The following is a 20,919-nucleotide window of genomic DNA, read 5'->3' as shown; positions in this document are numbered from 1 at the left end:
GGGGTGTTACTGTGATTAGTTTAATGTGGGGGAGAAATGAGAGTTGGAGTGATGAGGGATGACTTACAAAATGATGCTCGAGAAACTCAAAACACGCTCTTAATGTATGTCATTAGATCCAGCATGGTAAAGTGGTTTTTAACTGAGAAAACAGCGCTTGTGGTCTCCGTGATGTCTTTTCCAGAGTTGGATGATGTGTCAAATCTCAGTTATTGCAAGATTGCTGCGTTACTTGTGTCAGCTGGCTGGGTGGTTGAACACACTCATAATCAGAAAGGAGCTCGCACCTCAAGTGCTTGGTTTTCTGTTAGAATTGCCCCAAACCTGGTTGCAGTTGGTAGAGCAGGATGCTGCCAACCCCAGAACTGGACAAACAGGTAGGGAAGAGTTAAGCTGAACAGAAAGGCTGTTGGGAGGCAATAACGTTGCCGTTGAATAACTTGAGGTGATGAATTGTTTGAAGCAGCAGATGCATTTAAGAGCTGAGATGGCTGTCACTGCTGTGATTTGCTCCTAATTAATGGAGAACTGCACATAAAGCTGAGAGCATTCTTAGGGTATTGAATATTTCATATGGAAAACACGGGGATTCTGCATTTAGAGAGGCTGCGGAGATGTCAACCACCAAGAACCTTCCTCTAACACATCGCTTTGGAAAGTACTTCTCCTTCGTGCCTGCTGGACCAAAGCGACCGAGTGCATCTCAGCGAAGCCTGTTTGTAACCTCTCCCGAAAGCAGCTACCTACTGCAGCAGGAAAACCCTCACACCTCACTGTTTTCTTTGACTGTCACTTACAGGTGAAGGAAGCTTGTTAAAAGGAGGTTTCTTTTTGAAGCTGGGAGATAAAACGCTGCGGTCGTGGTGGTCTGAAGAACGTGGAGGTCTAACGTGGGCATGTGTAAAATGTTTTTCTTTGCGTCCTTTGGCTGAAGTTCAGTTTTCTGTCTTAGGAAATCAGTATTAGTCTAAATTAAAGCAGGTTTTATGAGGGTAAGATCGGTGCTTTATCCCAGCTGCTTCACTCCCTTTGGACACCAGAGCACTCAGACCGGAAGAGTTCCCTGTGTCGAGCAGAGCTGTGCTTCTCCTTCCTAGCAAATACTGCCTGTCAACATTGCCCAGCGAGTAAATTCTGTTAGTGCCATGCCGGTGAGATTTCCTCTGACACGCCGCTATGATCTTGCGCTGCTGAGGAGTTGACAGGAGCAGCGTGTTACAGCAGTGGTACTTAAACAGCCTGGGTAGCATCTCTTCATCTCTTCATCTGTGTTCCCTCATCACCCAGACCCTGCCAAGGAGACCTGCAGGCTCCTCGTCGTGCAGCCGCTGCCCCTTGCAGGCATCCCTCCCCTTCTGATGCCAGAGGGATCGCAGGGAGGGACGAAAGGCAGAGCAGAAGGATGGTTTGACAAGCCCTGTGAAGGGAGGACTGACTTCATCTCGTGCGCCTTCTCTTCTGGGGTGACCAGGCTCTCCCCAACTTCTGTAAAATGGGAGGTCTCAGCCTATCCCGTAACCGTGCTGTTGAAAATCAAGCACTCAAGATTTTGAGAGATTGTTCCAAAGTTTGGCTGCAGGAGAGGCTTTGTAAGCACCGGAGAGGCCAGGGAAAGAAAAAAAGAACAAGATAAGAGCCGGAGGGTTGCCAGGCTGCTTTGCCACGTGATGGCAGCGTGGCCTTCCCACCGCGGGCTGCATGCGAAGGGGCAGCGTGCAGGGAAACCCTGTGCAGAAGTTGCAAGCGTTTGGTGTCTGCAGGAAGCGTTAGCTTGTGCGATACATGTGGTCGTTTGCTGAGCTTAGCCCTGAGCCCAAGCGCTGCTAAATACCAGCCTTGCTTCACAAAGGGAAATCGTCCCCAGCTGGAAGGAGAGATGGGAACGTGTCCCCAACATGGAGCCACTTGGCTTTCCCCTCGTCCAGCTCGCACGTGCGGAGGAGTCAGCACGCTCAACATCCACCAGCAGCTTTTTTGGCACTGCGCTGTGTCGCTGGGTCTCTTCTTCTTCTGAAGGATTTTTTTATAGTGCAATATTTGGCTGTCATAAACCCAATGCTCAACGCACATAAACCAAATGCAGAATGTAATGCAGCACAGTCACGTAGGAGGTGACGTTGCTTCGAATGCTGTGTCTAGAGCCACAGGTTTGGTTTTGGGGGAAAAAGTCTGTTCTTCCATTCTTTGGGGGAAACTAATTGTTAAGCTAGCCCAGCTACCACCAGGTTCAGCACAGCAGTTCTTGCTGCAGCCACCTTGGTACTTTTCTTTAGGTGTTTCTAAATTCTGTCTGTGACGCTTTTCAGACTGATGATGGAAATGCTAACAAACCTTTAAGTGGAGCCTCTTGTGTGGCACCCTGTAATTAAGGGTACGTGTACCAAGTGCCAGCGCTTGTTGGAAATGTAGAATGCTTCTGTAGTGTGTGGGGGTGTTGTTTGTTGGTGGTGGGTTTTTTTTTTTAATGGTATAGTATATAGTTTGCCTTTTGATAAACTTACAACAATTCATATTCCAGCAATTTGGGAAACTTCGTGGCCAGAGCTTACCAGTTACCAGTCGAGTACCCTTTTAGAGTGTGCTTAAGAACCAATATATTCCAGTAGGCTTCATTTTCTCGAGGGAGGCCGGCAAGTATTGTTATAACCTCTTTGTTGCTGTTGTTCTTTTGAAGTTCTCAATTATAAGTGCTTCTCCTCTGGTTCCTGACACCTCGGTTGCTGTGCGAACACAAGCCGCTAATTAAACTGATCACTCACGCTGCCTAGTGGCGAGCATCGCCGCGCTGTGCCTGTTAGACACGTTAGCAGGGAACAAATGGCGAAACGCTCGGCGCGTTTGGGATGCCTGATCAGGGCCTCGTGGGGTGCCCGAGGTGTGTTGGCACAGCCCGAGTGCCGCAGCGGAGGATTTTTGGGGCCACACCATCTCCTTGGGGGCCACCTGCGCGCGGAGCCGCAGTTCTCTGGAACAGGTCTTGTGCAGAGCCAGCGGCGTGAAGGTGCCTCTTCCAGCGCTGCAGCTGCTCTGTGGCAGCCACGGGGTTCATCAGAAGATGAGCCTGCCTGCTGGTGGGAATCTCGGCTTTTATTCCTGGTTCTGATGGCAGTTAATTCGGGGGTTGATGAAAATCGTTGCCTCAACTAACTTGTTCCGGTGTAATTCTTTTCTGTCCTGCACCCCCAGTTCTCTCAGAGGTGAGCATCCCTGCAGTGGAGATGGCAGCAACGTGAAAGGAGCCCGCTGTTTCACCACGACCGAGCTGAAAGGAGTGAGGTTTTGGGTCGGCACGCTCCGTGGAGTTGTGTGGGTGGGCTCTGGCCCTGCGCGGGGAGGACAGGACTGGCAGCAGCAGCCACATCTCAGCTCTGGACTCACTGTAGCGTGATTTGCAAGACCGCATGAGTCAGAGCCCTAAGTCGTACCACAAATTAATGGCTTTGGGGTTTTGGTCTTTTTTCTTATCCCTAGTTGTGAAGTCGGGATCAAATTCACTTTCCAAGGGAGCAGCAAGGCTTAATGCTCGCTGGAGACAGCGGGGCAGAGCAGAACTGTTAGGAATTAGCAATTTCTTTCACTTTTGAGCTCACTGCATAGGCATTATAGTAAGCTGCAGTGAATTGGTCTTTTTAATATTGCTTTACAGCTCTTACCATTGTCTTTTAGTTAAGTTTTGCTTGCTAAGGAATTTTTTTTTTTCTTGAAAGAAAGAATTTGAGACTGGAAGGAGCAACAATAACTGAGAGATAAGCTGCTTATGTGGCAGCCCTTTTTGTGTGCGTGTGTTTGATGTCCTGCCTCAAGATTCATCTCCTCACATATCGCTCTGGTAAACAGGAAAACGCTTGGAGTGCCCCCCAGCCCTCCGCACTTAATCTAGAAAATCTACTGATTCAGAGAAACGTTCTTTGAGAGCAGTAAAAGGAAAACAGCTGTTCAGGGATCAGATCCAAGAGAAACCAAGTCTGCTTAAAATCACGGCTTAACGACAGGGATGTCTGTCTGAGAGAGCTTTTGTTTGCAAGACGTTTGGTACTTTTGTCCTGGCTCAGCCCGAAGAGGAGGGCAGGAACCTGCCCGTCTCACACCGCTGTGCTGGGATAAAGTTTTTGGTGATAGGTTTGGTGGTCCGGGACAGTTTATTCGATGCTTTCCAGGTGTAAAAGGGGTGGCTGTGTTCCTCCGCCTGGCTCGGTCAGGTGTCAGACATCCTGCAACAGAGGTTTTTATTAAGAGGTCAGATTTGGGCTGTCTGCAGCCTGGAATCGGGACTCCGGCAGTTCTCCCCGTGGACTAGCCCGTCGTGAGGATAGCTGCAGGAAAAAAGGGCAGGCACATTCTTCTGTTCCCAGGTGATTGCGTATACACTTTCCTCGTTAGCAGGCAGGATTATTTTGTGTAATTGTTGCCTCCTGTGTCATTTTTTGGTATTTTCTGAGTGCCGTCGGTTTAAATACGACTTCAATAAACCGTCCAAACTCAGCAGCTCCCCTATGGGTCACGAGCTGCAAAGGGAGGAAGCTGTATGTCAGTGGAGATAACGCTCACGTTTGACAAGCCAAGCCTTGTGTGATTCATCGCAGATGTGTTTGGGAAACCTAAAACATCTGTTACACGGAGATGTGGAACGCAGGTCAGCGTGCAGACACATCAGCCTCTGAAACCATGCTGCTGCGGCAGGGTTGCCTTGCTGGGGATCCTCAGAACCAAGCGGGCCTTTGGTTCTTATTTCTGTATTTAAACGAAAGCAGAATTACGGAGTGGGACATTCGAAACACAAGTGGCTCATGCTTGATTTACCATTCAGCTCTTCTTGCACTGTTAAAGCAGGAAAATCTCACCAAACGTTCAGAATTCCCTTTTTTTTTTTTTTTTTTTTTGCTTTGGATGGTTTTGTTTCCTTGCTTTTCTGGTTCACATCTTGTCAGTGACCGCTGCCTGCCCAAGGGAGCAGTGGGGCTGGCAGTGCAAGCGGTCTGTGATCTCTACTTGGAGGCAAAACACACGTTCTCTAGAGAAATAAGGGGAAAAACTGTCTACATCATGGGGAAGCACCGCACCTGAGTGGTGTCGGAGTCTGGTCACGGAGCGTGGAATAGAGGCAGGCTGGTTTCCGAGCCTGGTAGTTGTGAATTAACCCAGGGAAGGCACGGGAGGCCTGGAGGTACCAGCTGTGACCAAGGGGCCAGTCCTTGGGGCCTGTAAGAAGTCATCGGGCTCACCCGTCTTGACTCGTACGGAGAGGCTGCAGGGAACCCCCAGGGACCGAAGATTACTCTCCAGACCATCCAGGGTGCCCCGAAAGTGCTGAGCAACATCACCCATTCAGCCTGAAAAGCGCATGGACAAACTGGTGAGGACTGGCAGGCAGCTGGAACTTCCCTGGGACGTGGCCCGGGCTCCAGGGGCTACTCAGGTGAGGCGAGCCAGGAACTTGCACCGAGATGTAAGCACTTCTCCATTTAAAGCCATCTTTTTAGATGAGTAAAATGACATCCCCCTTACCTCTGTGTAAATACCCAGCTGACCACGAGAGGAATGTGTTTGATTATGGAACACGTGTCTGCTGCAGCTAACGAGGGTGTGGGGTTTTAGTGCCCCTCCCCTGTATTCTAGTGAGAGAAAACCTTTCTTGTTCCAAGCAGCCCAAACCCAATATTTTCTGGTGGCCCTTGGGCTGTGGCAGCAGCGCTCGGGTGAGCCTGAGGCATCCAGTGGGGTGTTGCAGTAACGCAGGGTATTGATCGGAGGGGACAATTAGCTGGGAGTGGTTTGCTTTTAGACACACATTTGTGGTAGTCGCTGTGAAGTAGTCAACCACCAGAAGGAGTAGACCTAAAAATCATGGCAGGGCTTGGTTCTGTTGGTACAATCGTCATCGTGCAATAATAATAATAAAAAAGACACAAAAATAGCACGTGAATACCTTTCTGAGATTCGGGATTGAGTTCTCAGCTGAGTATTAGAGTTATTTTTTTAATACTTTGCTAAAAGAAAATTAAGGAATTTCAAACTGCTGCTGTCCCTTCATTTTGGCTGTCACTTTGCGCACGCCCATTTGCAAATTGATCTTTGGTTTGAATTAATGGAAGTTGACACGCGAACCACAACAGAAAGCAGCCTGGTTTGAGATAAAATTACCCACGTCCGTCTGTATTTTGGGGTTGCTTTGAATAGCTCGTTGTGCCTGATAATTTTCAGCCTGCACAGAAGCCATAAACCAGCAGCACCGCTGTGGTCGGAGGAACCTTTTTCATTCTCCGGCAGCCATTACGTGCTGCCAGTACAAAAACATTTTTTCTTAACAGTCTTTTTCCTAAGCTCAAAAATGGATTTCCCTCCAGCCACTGTCATTCAATTATCACCTCAGGAAATGCATAGATATAACTGATGATCCCTTTAAACCATCCTGCAGTATTCCTCCCCTCCCATCCTTCATTTCTCTCCTCGCTCCAGTCATTAAATGTAACATTGCCGATGTATATTTTATAGGGTGACCCTGACGGCTGTCGCTTTGAGGATGTGCAGAGATAATAAGATTGTGCATGTAATGAAGGGCAGATAAATAGAAAAATGTTTACGGGAGGGAGTGTGGCCGTTTTAACGGCTTTATGGCTTGCTTATGCACGCTTGTTCTCCCCCCTGTGCACAGCCACGTGAAGCACCACCGGTCCCTTTGCTTGAGACGGTGGAAATGTGAAGTGTTAGAGGCATCGAGGAGAGGTGGTTTTCGTCCAACACCTGAAGCCTGGCAGCACACAACCACGCAACGTAATTATTGAGCTGCTGGGAAAAGAAAGGCCAGGTAAAGGGTTGACGTATCGGTGCCTGGCACCTTCACCGAGGAAACCCATTCCTTGCGTTGTACTGTCAGCTTTTCGAGGTCAGTAGGGCTGGAAAAGTGCGTGAAGGGGGAAATACAGGACCTAGGGTAAGCTCTGCTCCAAAAGCTTTTCCGAATACCCTGCGTTTAATTCATCTGGGCGTTTCTCCCACCCTCCTGATGGTGCAAGCAGTGATATTGAGGGCTTCTGGCTAAGCAGGGCAAGGTGCCGCTTGGGACAGCCCTGGGCTCTGGGCTTTGTGGGTTGGAAGATGGAAAGAAAACTGCTGGCTCAAGAAAACAGCAACTTCTCCCACCTTTGCTTTGCGAAAGCAACTCATCCCTGTTCCTCGGAACTGTGCTGGACATAGTTCACCTGGCCCGGGTGCAGTTGTTAGGGGTGGCGCTTTGAGCATCAGGGTAGGGAAAAAGGGAAAAAATAATAATATTTGCATTTGCTAGGGGAAAATGGGCTCTGCAGGATGGGACACCCTCGGTGCTGCGTGGGGAAACGCGAGGGATGGGGTCGGTGAGGAGAGGAGGGGCAGAAATGGAATGGCTGGTGCTCAAAGTGGTCAAACCAACGAGGGCTTCCAGAAGCTTTGGTGCTATGAACCGCAAAGGGGCGCTGAGTAGAAAGCAAATCCTTGACTGATGTGTATAAGGCAAGCAGGTGCTTAACTCTTTCACTGTTTTGATAACCTCTTAATTGATCAAGTTCCAGAGCATACCTGGTGATGCCGGCAGCAGCTACGCGGTCCTGGAGAGCTGTAGCTGACGCTATCGCGGAGAGGATCTAATAATTAGTAATGGATGCAGCCAGCAGCCTGCGAGCTCCTCTGGGGATTAGGGACTCTGTTGATTAACAAAGAGGAGTCTCTGGAGGAAGAAGCTGTAATTGCAAAAGCTTTCTTTTCATTCTGGTGTGATGTACAGCTGGAGAGGGTCAGCAGCTTTCGCCTGCAGCCGAGGTTTAAAACAATGCACCGGCTTGCTCTGCACTTGGTTTTGCAGAACTGCTAAAGCTGGTACTTAAAGCCCTAAAAAAAAGAGAATTGGTCACCTAGAACAGGGAGCGAGGGTACGTTCCTTAATATGCTAATTATTGTATTTCCTGCTGGTATGTACAACCTTAATTGCAAACACTGGGAAAAGTTAGCAAATGAGCTACGTGAAAACCGTGAGTTAGATGTGGCACAGAGGTGTGGCACCGACGTTTTTTTCAGGCTTCGGGCAGTAACATTTAGGTTTCTCTGGGGTTTGCCAAAACAACAATCAAGGGGTAGGAAATACCAGATGGAAAGAAAAGGCAGCTTGTAGTGAGGGCAGGAGGAAAGCTGAGCTCCGGAGGAGCAGCCTGCCAGGACTGTGCTTCGTAAGGATGAATTTAGCCCAATTAGCCTGGTTTTGGGTTTTGAAGGACTTTAGAGCCCGACGGTCACTGCTGGACTCTTCATGTGGCATGAGGCCCGATCGGTTGTACTTCCCACAAAGGATTGATCTTGGCCCGTTTATTAATCTTCTGTCTCTTTGTTTGCTTACCCTATGTTACAAAAGGGTGTGCTGAGACGTAATTTGTAGGTACTTCATTGGTTTGTCACCGAAGGGAGGATGCTCTACACTGCTGGAGTCTTGCTGTGTTACTGAAGATAAATGCTGTTTGTTTCTGTTTTCCAGTGAGAGATTATTTACATCCTACCAGGTGTATTTCTTTCTGTTGCTTTTCCCTAATTTGCACTCCCTGTTCACTGCCTCCTTTCTACTTTCGCTTCAATTACTCTTTGTCCATTCCCGTGCATAATTTTATTGTAGGAGTTGGGTTTAGTTTGCCCTCTCCTGTTAGCCTGAGTTTTTTTTTTTTTTTAATTATAATTTGTTAATGAGGGGAAGTATATTCTCTTGGGAGAATTTCTGTGTGTTTAGGTAAAGCGAAAAACGAAATTATTTTAGTCTCTTGGCTGTTTCGGGAACTCTGGAGCGAAATGTTGAGGTTGAAACATGTTTCAGCGCTACCAGGAGCGGCACAGTGCTGCAGTGCCCTGTTGTGTCGTAGGCCTGCGTCAGCTGCCTGAAGAAAAGCCAAATTTGTGGGAGATGGAAGCTCTTTCTGTGCCCGGTCTGTAGAGGACTAAGCAAGGTAGCGGTGCTCAGCTAGCAGGAACAATTGGAAAGCACAAAGCTGTATAGGATTGCAGGTTTTTTCCACAACAAAATGAAACCCAGAAGCTACAGATGGAGCCTCAGCTGGGTTCCCAAGGAAGTCTGTGGCTGTTCCTCTATTTGGGGTGAATTGACAGTTTGGCAAAAAATCCCAAAGACTTATCCTGGGTTTCTTATACACCGATATCCTCTGCTGCTTCCCACTTGGCCAGACAGTTTTGTCAGGAGTTTGAAATCCAAAAGGAACTGAAGGAGCTTATCTTGCTGTTCGCAGAACAAGAAGCAGATTATTAGGACAGCCGATCTTCTCCTAAAACTGTAGGTAGAGCTCTTAGCAGAGACCAGGCAGAGCCAGCTGCGTTGCCGTCCAAAAGATAAAACACCAAGCTGCAGATAAAATACCGAGGCTTTCAAAATGTGCGAGAGAACCGAGACCTGCGGGATGTTCCTTCGAAAGCACCACGCGATTTTTAATACGTGCTTTGTAGCGTCCGTAAAATACTGCTTGGGTTTTAAAAGTCCCTCTTAAAATTCAGTAATGTTTCAGAGGATGCAGTGCTCCTGTGCACCGAAGGTGGGCATTAATCAGTGCTACTGAACAAGCTGCTGAGACTTATTGCTTAATTAGAACATATGCAAACCCATTTGTCACAGCTGACAGAGGCACCCAGACCGAGCGCACAGCTGTAAAAACGCCGAGGTTCGACCCTCCTGAACTGCACCTCGGCGGTGCGCTTCCTCGTCCCTGCTGCTGTTTTTCTGTACTCGAGCTCCTCTAATCCTCGCAGCTTTGGGGCACGGGGATGTGTGTGATGGTGGGACCGATCCCTCCTGGGCTGGGTCAGGGGTCAGGAAGCAGCAGGACGCTGGGCTGGGCTGCAGGTGCCTGCTAGGAAGCTGCCATTTCACAGATTTGGGCATGGGTAGCCCCTTGTCTCGATTTGCCCCCCCATCTCGATTTGCCCCCTGGCACACAGACACTTGAGCAGATGCTCTCACCGGCGCTGGTCAAGCCCGGGGGCTCACTGCACGAGGAAGGTGCTGGAGACTCTTCTCACCACGGGACCTGTGTTGAAGTGGCCTGAGTGAATAAAATCTCGCTGCATTCCGGGAAGATGGTGAATTCATTAAGACCACAGCTGGACAATCTGTTCCCCTCCGCTCTGCCTGCCTGCCGGTAGGGCCACTGAAAGGAGTTGTTGTTTACCTCTTCTGTTTAATTACAGGCAAGCTATCCCCCCCCCGATTTTTTTTTTACTCCTTCTGACAGTGCTAGGCTCTGGGGAAATTAACCAGCAATTATTATGTTTGCTCACTCCGTTCTACCAGAACAGATACTTGAAGGTAAGTTGATGCATTCGTGTGATCGCTCCGAAGGAGCAGGCTGCTGCAGCGGGGCTGCCGGGGCCTCTCACAGCAGCAGTGAGCACACAGTGTTAATCCTTTGTTTACCTAAGGCAAGACTAAACACAAACACAGGGCACAGCTTGTACTGTGTATTTTACATTTGAAAACTGCTGATAAGAAGTGAGAAAGCAGGGCAGGCCGCACTCTGCCTGCTGGCAGTTTGCGGAAGGTGGGGAAGAGTTAACAAGGGCTGCCCTGGTGTCCTGCAACGTGGCTGCAGAGCTGGGCTGAGCTGCTAAAAAATTTTAGCAAGGGTGAGGGCAGGGGATGAAACTGATGGGAGAGGTCAGAAGGGTGCCCCCGTGCCAAGGAATTAACCCTGCCTCCAGTGCCGGACTGCAGAGGAAGCTGTGCCGCTGCCGGAGTGGATCTGAACCGTTCCTTTCTCTTTACAAATAATCCCCAGCACAGATGTAAAGGGAGATGAAGCATGACTTTCTTCTGTGTACCTACAACGTGGGGTGAAATGGCCTTGGCAGGAGAAGGCAGGAGATTTGAGGAGCTGTGAGCTCCCGATGGGTTTCAAAATTGGTGAAAGCTGAACCTGGCGAGGAGCATATCCCCTCTGCAGGGAGCCTCCGGGAGCTGGAGGGTGGCCGTCCTGGAGGGAAGGTAGTGATAAAGTCCTGAGTGAGGCTTCCCACGTTGCTTTATGTGGGTTCGATAAACCACTTGGGACATTTATTCAGACCTCAAAGCCAAAAAATGGAGTTGCGTTGGCTGGAAAGATGCAGAGCTGCTCGTCTGAGGAGTGGTGCTGAAGCAGGCTAACAGGGCACTTGGTGGTGGTTTTCCTTCTGGATACCGGCTCAGTACCTAGAAGGGATGCCGGGACACGGGACCCCTTCCTGCAGAGCCCTTGTGTCTCATCACCAACACCGGGAGCGTTGCTGGAGGAAAGGTTTGGGGGTACTTTGAGGGGCACTTTGGTGAGCGCTGGTGTTGCTCACTTACACCTGTGTTGAGGGTTGCTTTAGTGTGCTGTTGGTCCCAGAGCTTGATGCAGCAGGGGCATGTATTGGTTGCAGGCAGGAGAAGAGGGCACTGGAAGCAATCAGACGGTCCTTCTTGCAAAAGCGGTCTCCTCTGGCCAGTCTGCGCCCTTCAGGCTGCTGGAGTGGGCCAGGGGACGACCCTCAGCGTCACCGCTTTGAGCAGCGGGTGCAGCCCTCCCCAGCCTCCCGTGCAAGTCGTGTCCCTCCTCCTCCATCAGCCAAGAGACCTCACCACAGGTAGCAGTCTTGGTGGTCTCCTCCCTTCCTTAATCCTTCTCAGAATTTGGAAACGGGGGGCAAGTCAAGCAGTCTACTGGTGCAGCGGAGGTGGTTTGGTGCACTTTAACCTCATGTGGTTTTAGCACGCTGCGAGGTGCTGAACGTATCGGCCGCGAGACCTCGCGGAGAGGTGAGGGGAGCTCGCCAGGAGCCAAATGATCATTACAGGCCATTCATGTCAGCAGCGTTTATGCTCTTCTGTTTGCTTGCAAGCAAAAACAGCAGCTAATTTGCAAGGCTGCCTTTTGTAAAAGGGCCTTTTGATCAATGCTCGCCTGTGTTAATGTTTCAGTAGGCTATTGATTTCTGCAGCAGCTTTTGTTCCCTGAATTTATGTGCGATGGGTTTCGGCGGCGCACGCTCTGCATGTTTGATTAACGTTCATTTGACTTCCCTTGCAGCGAAGCTGGAAGCTGTTTTCCTCCCTGTTCGGAGAACCAAAGCTCTCCGGACACAGCCCTTTGTGCTCGAGCTGCTGCCACCCATGCAGTCACCAGGACGCGTTTCTAATCCTTCCAGGCTCGCTCCACTCCAGCCTTTAATCCCGTAGGTAGACAATGTAGTACCAGATAGCCAGGCAGCTAAGAAGAGCTGGCGTGGAGTTTTTTCAGCGTAGCACGTCTGCCCTGTGTGTATCACTCTGCCATTTTCTCTCCGTGCTTCCTCTTCGGCTTCTCCTCCTCCGGCTTTGTCAGAAAGTTGAGTCATACACTGACTCATGTTGCTGCAGCAGTCTGATAATAAATTTAATATTCTCTGGTCATTTAGCGGGTCCAGATTTCGTAGATGTAGCAAAATTAATTGTTGAATTCAACTTTTGTTTCAGCTTTGTCGGCGTGGTTGTGAGTGCTGTTTTGAGAGGGTCTCGGGGGAGAAAAGTGTTGTGATGATGAAACTAGCATTTTTTATAAATATACACAATTTCTTTTTCTCTTTTTTAAAGCTTGTTTTATGATGCAGCGCATGCGTAAGTTGTTAAACTCCCCTTGGGACCTGATGGGTTTGCGATGTGTAAATACAGCTCCAATAGGTTCCCATTTCCTATTTTATGATGGGAAGAAAACAGATTGGCTTGCACTCTGCCGTTGCCGTATGTCAGAGGACACGTTAATTCACTGACATACAGACAGGGGATTTACTGACTTGTTCCTTGGTGCTGACACCTGAGATTTGATAGAAACGGACGGATGGATAAACTGGCTGCTGTCGTTTCCAAGAGACTTTCTACCGCCGAAAATCACCGCGTGAGCTTTTCTGCAGAGCTCCGCCTGCCTCCCGGCACAGGTCGTCGCCTCAGTTTGACAAACAGTTGTGCTGGTGGACTTTGAGCCCACTCTTAATGAAGCAAAATGGCATTTCTAAAGCAAACACACGGGGCTGAGCACGCAGCAGCACAGCACGGTGCTGCGTGTCAGGACTCCGCGTTCCTCCTCGATCTGCCACGGCTTGAGTGCTCGTCGCCAGCCGGAGCCTTTGAACACCTGCAGCCTGTACCCATTTCCCTCCTCGGTTTTAGAGTATCTTCAGAAAAAGACGGATTTTTTTCGTTAGGGTTTTTGTCCTTCAGAGTGTAGAACTGGGTGTAACGATTCGTTTTCATCACTTATTCCTCCCTGCCAAGCACCACTCTGGGTAGGATTTGGTGTGAATATCACTCAGGGTCTGCGGTGGAGAGCAGCAGCATCAGTCCCGGTCTGGGGCAGAGCAGATTAAAAATGCATCTCTCTGCCTTTTGCCAGAAATCAGAACTGCGGTTGTGTTCTTTCCTGGTGCTTCTATTTTTAAATTAGGCATTGATAAAACTCTTTAAGTGTCTCAAATGTCAGCAGTTAACGTCTAGAACAACATCCTCCTTTTGTCTTACAAGTGTTTCGGTGTTACAGATGTTAGTTATGGCTGTAATTGCTTGTTTGAGGCCCTTGGGAGAGTTTGGATTAAGGGTGTGTCTTTATTAGAGTCAACTTGAGTGATCTGCCCAGAGTAAAGGCTGCAGGATTTCCCCACAGAGAGCGGGCTGAGGTTACGTTATTAGATCACATAAAATGCAGTTCAAAGGCACCCTTTTTGTGGGCAATTCAGGTATGTTTGTTCTGATGTTGATTTTCAAGGGGCTGGTTAGAACTTCTCCATTTCCTCTTGCGACTTGAAAGAAACAACACCTTTTTACCTTAGAGGCAGACAAGTCGCCAGGAAATGATGGGGTTTCAAAGTAAGAGAAAAGAGATTAAAACCACATGCTGTTCTTTAGTTCGGCGTCGCATCCGCTAGTTTGAATGGCAGCCGCTCCAGTTTTTGAATGTAAGCCAGGTTCATTATGCTATGGAATTATCGCTTATTTCTCTAGGTGAGCTCTTTTAACTGCTTAATTAATTTAGATGTGGGCATATATATTCAAATTAAAACACGATTTGCTGTGGTATGGTTGAGTGTTATGGTTATAGACTTCTGTTGAACGTGTTTTTATTCTAACTTTCAGCTCCTTAAGCAGCAATCTGTTAAAATACCTGTATGCAGGATGTAGGTTGGCAAAATGGCCGCGTCTGTTTGCATCAGTCCTTACTCTTTCTGTAAATACCAGAGAACTCGTAGTAGTCATCAGGGTTTTGTTCTGACAGCTACTGAAGGATGGTACCGGTGTGGACGCAGAGCCTCCCGCGTGTGCAGGATGCTGCAGCAAAGCAAGGGCACCCCCTTCTGAACTGCTGAGCCCAGCAGTGCCAGCAGCATCCAGGGCAGGCTGGAGAGCTGGACCAGCACCCTGTCTTTTCTAGTAGAGGAGGAGGAGGTAGAGGGGGGTGAGGAGGTACTTGCTTACTTCTGTTCCTTCCCTGCCAAAAGCAAGCAAAAAACATTGAGAGGTTTTCTGTTGGATCTAAAGAATTCTTTTGTCTGGCTGAAATGCATCGTGAAATACAAAACTACACGTGCACGTCCATAGAGCGAAAGGAAGGAAAAAAGCTGACAAGTCAGGCTTGCATGCCCCTCTAACATATTCCTTCTGTATTTGCAGGGAGAACTAATCACCTTCTATTACTATTGGAAGAAAACCCCTGAAGCAGCAAGTTCTCGAGCCCACCGTAGGCATCGAAGACAGGCTGTGTTTCGGAGAATTAAAACTCGAACTGCTTCCACTCCAGTCAACACTCCCTCCAGGCCCCCCTCCAGCGAATTCTGTAAGTGGAAGCTAAAAGCAATGCATTTATCTTTGTTTAGATGCAGGGAGCAACAGCAATGTAATGGTGCTGTACCTTCGAGTGAACGCAGCAAGGAAATGGAGTTCAGGCAGCTGCTCTCTCCTGTTCCTATACGATTATGCTGGAATGTGGTAGGCGGCTTTGATCAGCAAGTGCTGTGTATTGAATTGTCTTGGCATTGTGTTGCACCTTCTCCAGGCCTATTACAGTAATGGGAATGAGAAAATGTGAAAAGAAGGAAGTCCTATCCCTTTCCATCCTTACTTGGTGACCCGTACCTTCTGCTTCATCGTGGTCTGTGCTGCAGTCAGCACTCCTGTATCGTAATGTCTGAGAAGTACTTCGGCCTTGATTGAAGCAGAAGGTTCTAAACAAAGAATAATTACCCAAACCGGTGAAATGTGTTGTGTTGCAGAGGATTATGATTAGTAATGTCCATATGGATATATCAACCTCCACCCTTACGTAAAAGGGTGAGGTTAGCTCGTGATTTCTAAGGCTTTCTGTGAACTAAACCCAGCACCTTCTAAAGAAAAGGGACTATCTGGAAGTCTGGAGTTGGCCCAATCTTGTTAATAGGGGAGGCAGAGGATGTGGTGAGTAAGGCAGGACAGAGAATTGTGGGGAGGGTAGTAGTGAGGTAGTAAGAGACAGCTATTAGCTGCTCTGTGCTGAAGGTGATAGGATTTATTGCTGCTTTCTGTGCACACAAGTGCGGATCTTGACTCTTACCAGCTCGATCCAAGACACTCAGCACTTCATGTGGCTGAAAGGTCCCATCCGTATGCAGCTGACTGCAGAATGAGAATAAAAGTGAATTTAGTAAAAGAAACCAAGTTCCAGCCTGATGCTAATTTTGGAGTCAAGGTTTAAACACTTGTGAGAATGAATGTAGAAATTGTGGTAGTGCCAGCAGCTGCTGTTATTAAATGGACCTTGCGTTGATTAGAAGGGTAATGAGTTGATGACAAGCACTGGTGGCAAGTACTATAACTCCCTGTAATGTGCATGTATGACAAAATATCCTCTCAAAACCTTTGGAAAAACACTATTCTTGCATCAAGGACTTCATTCCTAATTAAAGATGCGAACAAAAGAAGCCACACATCAGAATGATATCCTAGACAGGGTGTTGTACTTGTGAGAAATTATAGATCCATTACATTGTGAATTTATAGCAAGTGGCTAGAAGAAGGCAGTACTCTCAGTAAGGAAGGATTTCGTTGTGAGTTGTTTTAGAAGATGAGGAAGGGTACAGTTTTTGTGGTGACTGCAGATTTTCAGTGGTTTAAGTGATGCTTTTTAGCTCACAGCATTGTAGTCAGATAATGTATTGTATGCTGCTTGCCACAAAGGAAGGTGGCCCTGGCCATATTCTCCACTTCTTCAAAACACAACATTCTTGAAATGTAATTTTGCCACTGGTTACAACTCTCAAGGAGGCTTGCAGTAAGAATTGGAAAGCTGGTAGTATCCTTATGGTACCTCTCATCCAAAGGAATCACAATATGTTTTGCAAACTGGTACGTTATATGCAAGCATCATCTCATCCACGCACTAAACACATCGAGTTCTTGGGTCAAATATAGTCGCTGTGTAAGAGAGTACAACAGCAGTCCCCATCTGATTTAGAAGATGAAGTTTAAAAACAAAATAAAAAACAGAAAGGCAGCCACAGTCTCTGTCCAAGAAATCTAATAAGCTATGAGTTAGATATAGAATATTGTGTGGTTGTAAATTTGACTGGTTTTAGGTGCAAACCTCCTTTCTCTCATAAACTGTGCTTTAAGAACACAGCTTCCCCCAGCAGCACGAACAGTATTTGAACAAGTAATTGGAAAAGTATCATATAGTGAATCAAAAGTTCTGTGAATTGTATCGTTTGGTGCGTTCCTGGAATGCCTTTTTAATCTGTAGGCTGACCAGCCCTGGCCTTGTTAGTTTGCAGAATCCGATAGGATGGTCATCCAAGGCAGGATGCTTGTAGGAAGTCACAGACTTTATGTAAGAACTGTCATTTTATTAATGGTTATTTCAGCCAGGTAGGCAGAAACAGAAGATCATGCTGAATTTTTTCCCTCTTCTCCCCTTTTTATTTACTTACTCAGTGGACTTGAGCTCGGCCAGCGAAGATGACTTCGACAGCGAGGACAGCGAGCAGGAGCTGAAGGGCTACGCCTGCCGCCACTGCTTCACAACCAGTACGCACCTGACTCGTTGCTCTATTTCCCTCCCCTCTGCTACTGCCTATCTAACCCAGGTTCATCCAAGCCAGAGCCGTTCTTGTGCGTGTACAGATGTTCAAAAAATGGAGTTGAATCAGCTAAAATAGGCAGCATTCATAGCAGAGTTAATCATGATTTACTATTGCAGTGACAGAGGAGAGTCTTGGGAAGTAGCCATTTTGACAGTAAAATCTACTACTATATAATCCGTTTGTGATATAGCAAATGGACATTGAACTGTGAGTGTCACATACAAAAGTTAATAACACTGCACCAGTGCTCCTCTGCAGTGGCTTCATTCCTGTAAGTATTCCTGATGTTTGGGTACATGCACAGCGTGGTGAAAGCCCCAATGTAAGGGAAGGAAACGAGAAGTTCACAGCTCAGTTCCCTTTCAGAAGCCACGGCTTTGGAGAATAGTAGCTGCCTGTTAGTTCCCAGATAGAGCAGATGAGACTTCTCTTTGTTATTGTCAAAGTTGCAGTTGCTTAAGTAACCAAATAGTTTTTAAATGGAGCACTGAAGGAGATATGTGCTGGAAGACAGACTAAGCCTGCAACAGGACAAAGTTTACTGGAGGTTTCCAGGACATAGCTGCCTGTAGAAAAGCAGATACTTTTCTAGTTGTTGTGTGCCTTTTTTTCTTTTCTCTTTTTTTTCCTTCTAATAATGTAATTTGCTTATGCTGAATATCTAGTAGATAGCGTATATCTAATCTGTCGCTTTTCCTGTCCCAAGCCTCCAAGGACTGGCACCACGGCGGTCGAGAAAACATCTTACTGTGCACCGATTGTCGCATTCACTTCAAAAAATACGGAGAGCTGCCACCTATTGAGAAACCCGTAGACCCTCCACCCTTTATGTTTAAGCCTGTCAAAGAGGAAGATGATGGACTTAGTGGAAAGCATAGCATGAGGACAAGGCGGAGTCGAGGCTCGGTAAGCTTAACACTCTTGGTTCCTTCGCATTTCAGCTTCTTCTGTAAAGAAGGGGTGTTGGCTGGAGGAAGGTGGTCTGAAATGACCCTTGTTTCCTCTTTTGTGCCTGTTTGCCATGGCACGTGCCTGCTGCTGGGTTTGTGTATGTGAGGGTGGGATTTGCTCACAGGATGAGGCCGAGGCTTTCGTTACAGATTTTGTACTAGTTTACCCTTCCAGCTGCGTCCTGTCAGAGGTAAACCCTTGGGCTTATTTTAAAGGAAGAGCTTAAAAAACTTCAGTGCTATTCATGTGGTCCCGCTGGAGTTAGTCAGTTGCCTGCAAAAAGCTGACGTTGGCTCCTGTGGTTATTGTGCTCTCACAGCGGTTTTACTCGCTGTGAAATGCCAAGATCCTTCCTGTGTGCAAGTCACTTGTGAGAACTTGGATGGCAACTCTGGCTAATTTAATGTTTGCTTTGGGTTTGTGGTGATGGCTTTTGTTCCTTGCCCTCCCCTCTCCATTGTTCTGGTCTTGCTGATATGACCATTGCTTCTAAATACCTTGTGAGGCTACACAATCAGGTAAGGTTGGCTTCATCGGTTTTGTGGTAGCCTGTCATCCAAAAAACTGCTACACTGGGAGGGAAACAGCATTAATTACTGGAACATACTCACCTGTGATTCCTATGGACCTGACAGGTCCATTGCATAGCAGGGGCAAAGTGAAACAAGTTGGTTTTAGCTACTGGTCTTGACTGTTTGAATGCCAACAGATGGACTTCTTTTATGGAACATTAGGGTCACCTCCCACCTCATCCTGTGTGTGTATGCACACTTACAAACCTGTGTGCGTATTTTATGAAGAAAATTCAGCATGCCAACAGCAGCATCTGTGGGAACATCCCTAGACTGTTCTCATTTCTAGCAGACACTACTAAATAAAATAACCAGCATTTAATGTCTTAGTGGAGGCATATTAAGGATTTGCCTCTTCTACTTTGAAGCCCAGATGAACTTTCAGCGAAAAACTGTAGAAAGGTTCACTGCTCTTGGTTTGTCATCTTTCAAGTTCTTACCAGGAGTGCTCTATCCATGTCCTTTCTGTAAGACAGGAGAAAATAAGAAGTTGGCAAGTGTTAACTTGGATAAACCTTTATTCTTGTTACACAAATAGATGTCTACACTACGTAGTGGTCGTAAAAAGCAGCCAGCCAGCCCTGATGGTAGAGCCTCACCTATTAATGAAGACATCCGCTCCAGTGGCCGCAACTCTCCTAGCGCTGCCAGCACCTCCAGTAATGACAGCAAAGCAGATTCGGTGAAGAAGTCCACCAAGGTAAAATTTCCCCCTTCTTTTGCGTTAGGACCGGACACCTGAGGCCCCTTCAACTGGCTAAATACGATGCAGATTCTAGGGGGCCAGGGAATCTGTCAGTGACCTAGAAATTCCTACTTCTGTACATAAGCAAAAGATGTAATGGTACATCTGACTGATGCTTTGTTCCCGTGCTTATGGATGTGTAGCGATAAAAGCTGTTGAAGTATCCCCACGTAACCTTACTGCTCTCATGATAAACTAATCCTTCATTTTCAGATGCAAATGCAAGCGTTAGGCTCACGGAGGTAATACAGATCAGAAGTGCTATATCTGAGACAAGTAGACAGTTTTGTGTTTTTTTTAAGCAGTACTTAATCTTTATTTATAAAGGAATATGAATATGTAGTAATTGAGACTACTTCTGGTACTGTTTTTCTGTATGCAATTTGCTTGATTTTCAGAGCAGGCTGACAGTTCAGCCTCTTTCAGTAAGTGCCTTTCCGAGAGAGTACTGAAGAAACGCGGCTAGATGAGGAGGGAAGCTTGCATTAAGCACTGTAAATTAAAAAGTAGCAAGTTAAATATTTGTTTAAAAAAAAAAAGGAGCATGGGGCAAGTTGTCACTTGACAATACTGAGAACTTAGCAAATATGAAGGAAGGTTAGGTAATTGCAAGGTTTGTAAATGCATCCCAGGCCATTAAAGAAGGCAGGAATCTTGTAATAGATACTCCCTGGTAGCCCTGTGCTGGGGGGTTAAACCTCTCAGAGTATCAGGAGTAAAGACCCTCATTTAGTAGAAGGAGGCTTACCTGGTGCCTGTCTGCTGCAGAAATTCTTGCTCCATCCTCTGTTAACTGCTGGTGTTGGTCTCCTTTACAGTATACTGGGCTAGTTTATCTGATACAAGTTCTTGATGGACTCGATTCTGCAAAGCTAAAGGTGGAAAGACAACTGTTTTGTTTAAAAAAACACTCCCTCTCACTCGAAGCTTGAGACAGCAGCAGTGTGATGAGGAATGCTTTACAAGTTACTTGTTCCTGCTAGTTTGTGTCAGAAACGTCTGCAGCCCAAACTGTCCCTGGGTTTCTGCCTGCAGAAGTGAAATTGTAGCCTTGTTTTGAGTCCTGGCTTAAGTTTGACCTCCAGAGGGAGTGGTTAGAGCATAATGTAGGTGAAGGGCTTCTGGGAGCTGCTGCTGGCAGATGAGGGAAAGCAGCAGCAGCAGCTCCAGGACAGCTTCCCCTGCAGCCTGTAATTGGACAGAGCTTAGGTTGGTGTCACATACTGACAATCCCAACTTCTGATCAGTTCTGCTCCCTAGGAGCCCTTCTCATTTATTTGTACTAAACATGATAGCGCTGGCTTGCATTCAATTTACTTTTGCACTTCCATTACTGGTAACTGCTCTGTTCTGCTTCATTTGTGGCAGAAAATCAAGGAAGAGGTATCTTCTCCCCTCAAGAATTCCAAGAGGCAGCGGGAGAAGGCAGCGTCTGACACAGAGGAGCCGGACAGGTCCAGTGCCAAAAAATCCAAAACTCAAGTGAGTCCCACAGAAGAGTATTTTCACTTTGGGGAACAGTTTCAGAGTGGGAGG

At 47.3% G+C, this 20,919-nt stretch overlaps 1 protein-coding gene across 11 annotated transcripts in view; it reads left to right on the top strand.

Annotated features, from left to right (window-relative positions):
• The window catches only part of RERE (arginine-glutamic acid dipeptide repeats), a 233,381-nt gene that overhangs the window by 201,108 nt on the left and 11,354 nt on the right, over window positions 1-20,919 (top strand). For all 11 annotated transcript variants that reach the window (XM_083803235.1, XM_083803239.1, XM_083803240.1 and 8 more), the window contains 5 exons: window positions 14,675-14,837; window positions 16,967-17,059; window positions 17,822-18,021; window positions 19,177-19,338; window positions 20,752-20,865. In XM_083803235.1, coding sequence (XP_083659361.1) covers window positions 14,675-14,837; window positions 16,967-17,059; window positions 17,822-18,021; window positions 19,177-19,338; window positions 20,752-20,865 — 732 coding nt within the window. The remainder of the gene's footprint in view (window positions 1-14,674; window positions 14,838-16,966; window positions 17,060-17,821; window positions 18,022-19,176; window positions 19,339-20,751; window positions 20,866-20,919) is intronic.

This window comes from Anser anser (assembly GCF_964211835.1).
Source record: "Anser anser genome assembly, chromosome: 17".
Taxonomy (NCBI): Eukaryota; Metazoa; Chordata; class Aves; order Anseriformes; family Anatidae; genus Anser; species Anser anser.
The sequence above is the reverse complement of the archived record's forward strand: the minus strand, read 5'-3'. Positions and strand labels throughout refer to the sequence as shown.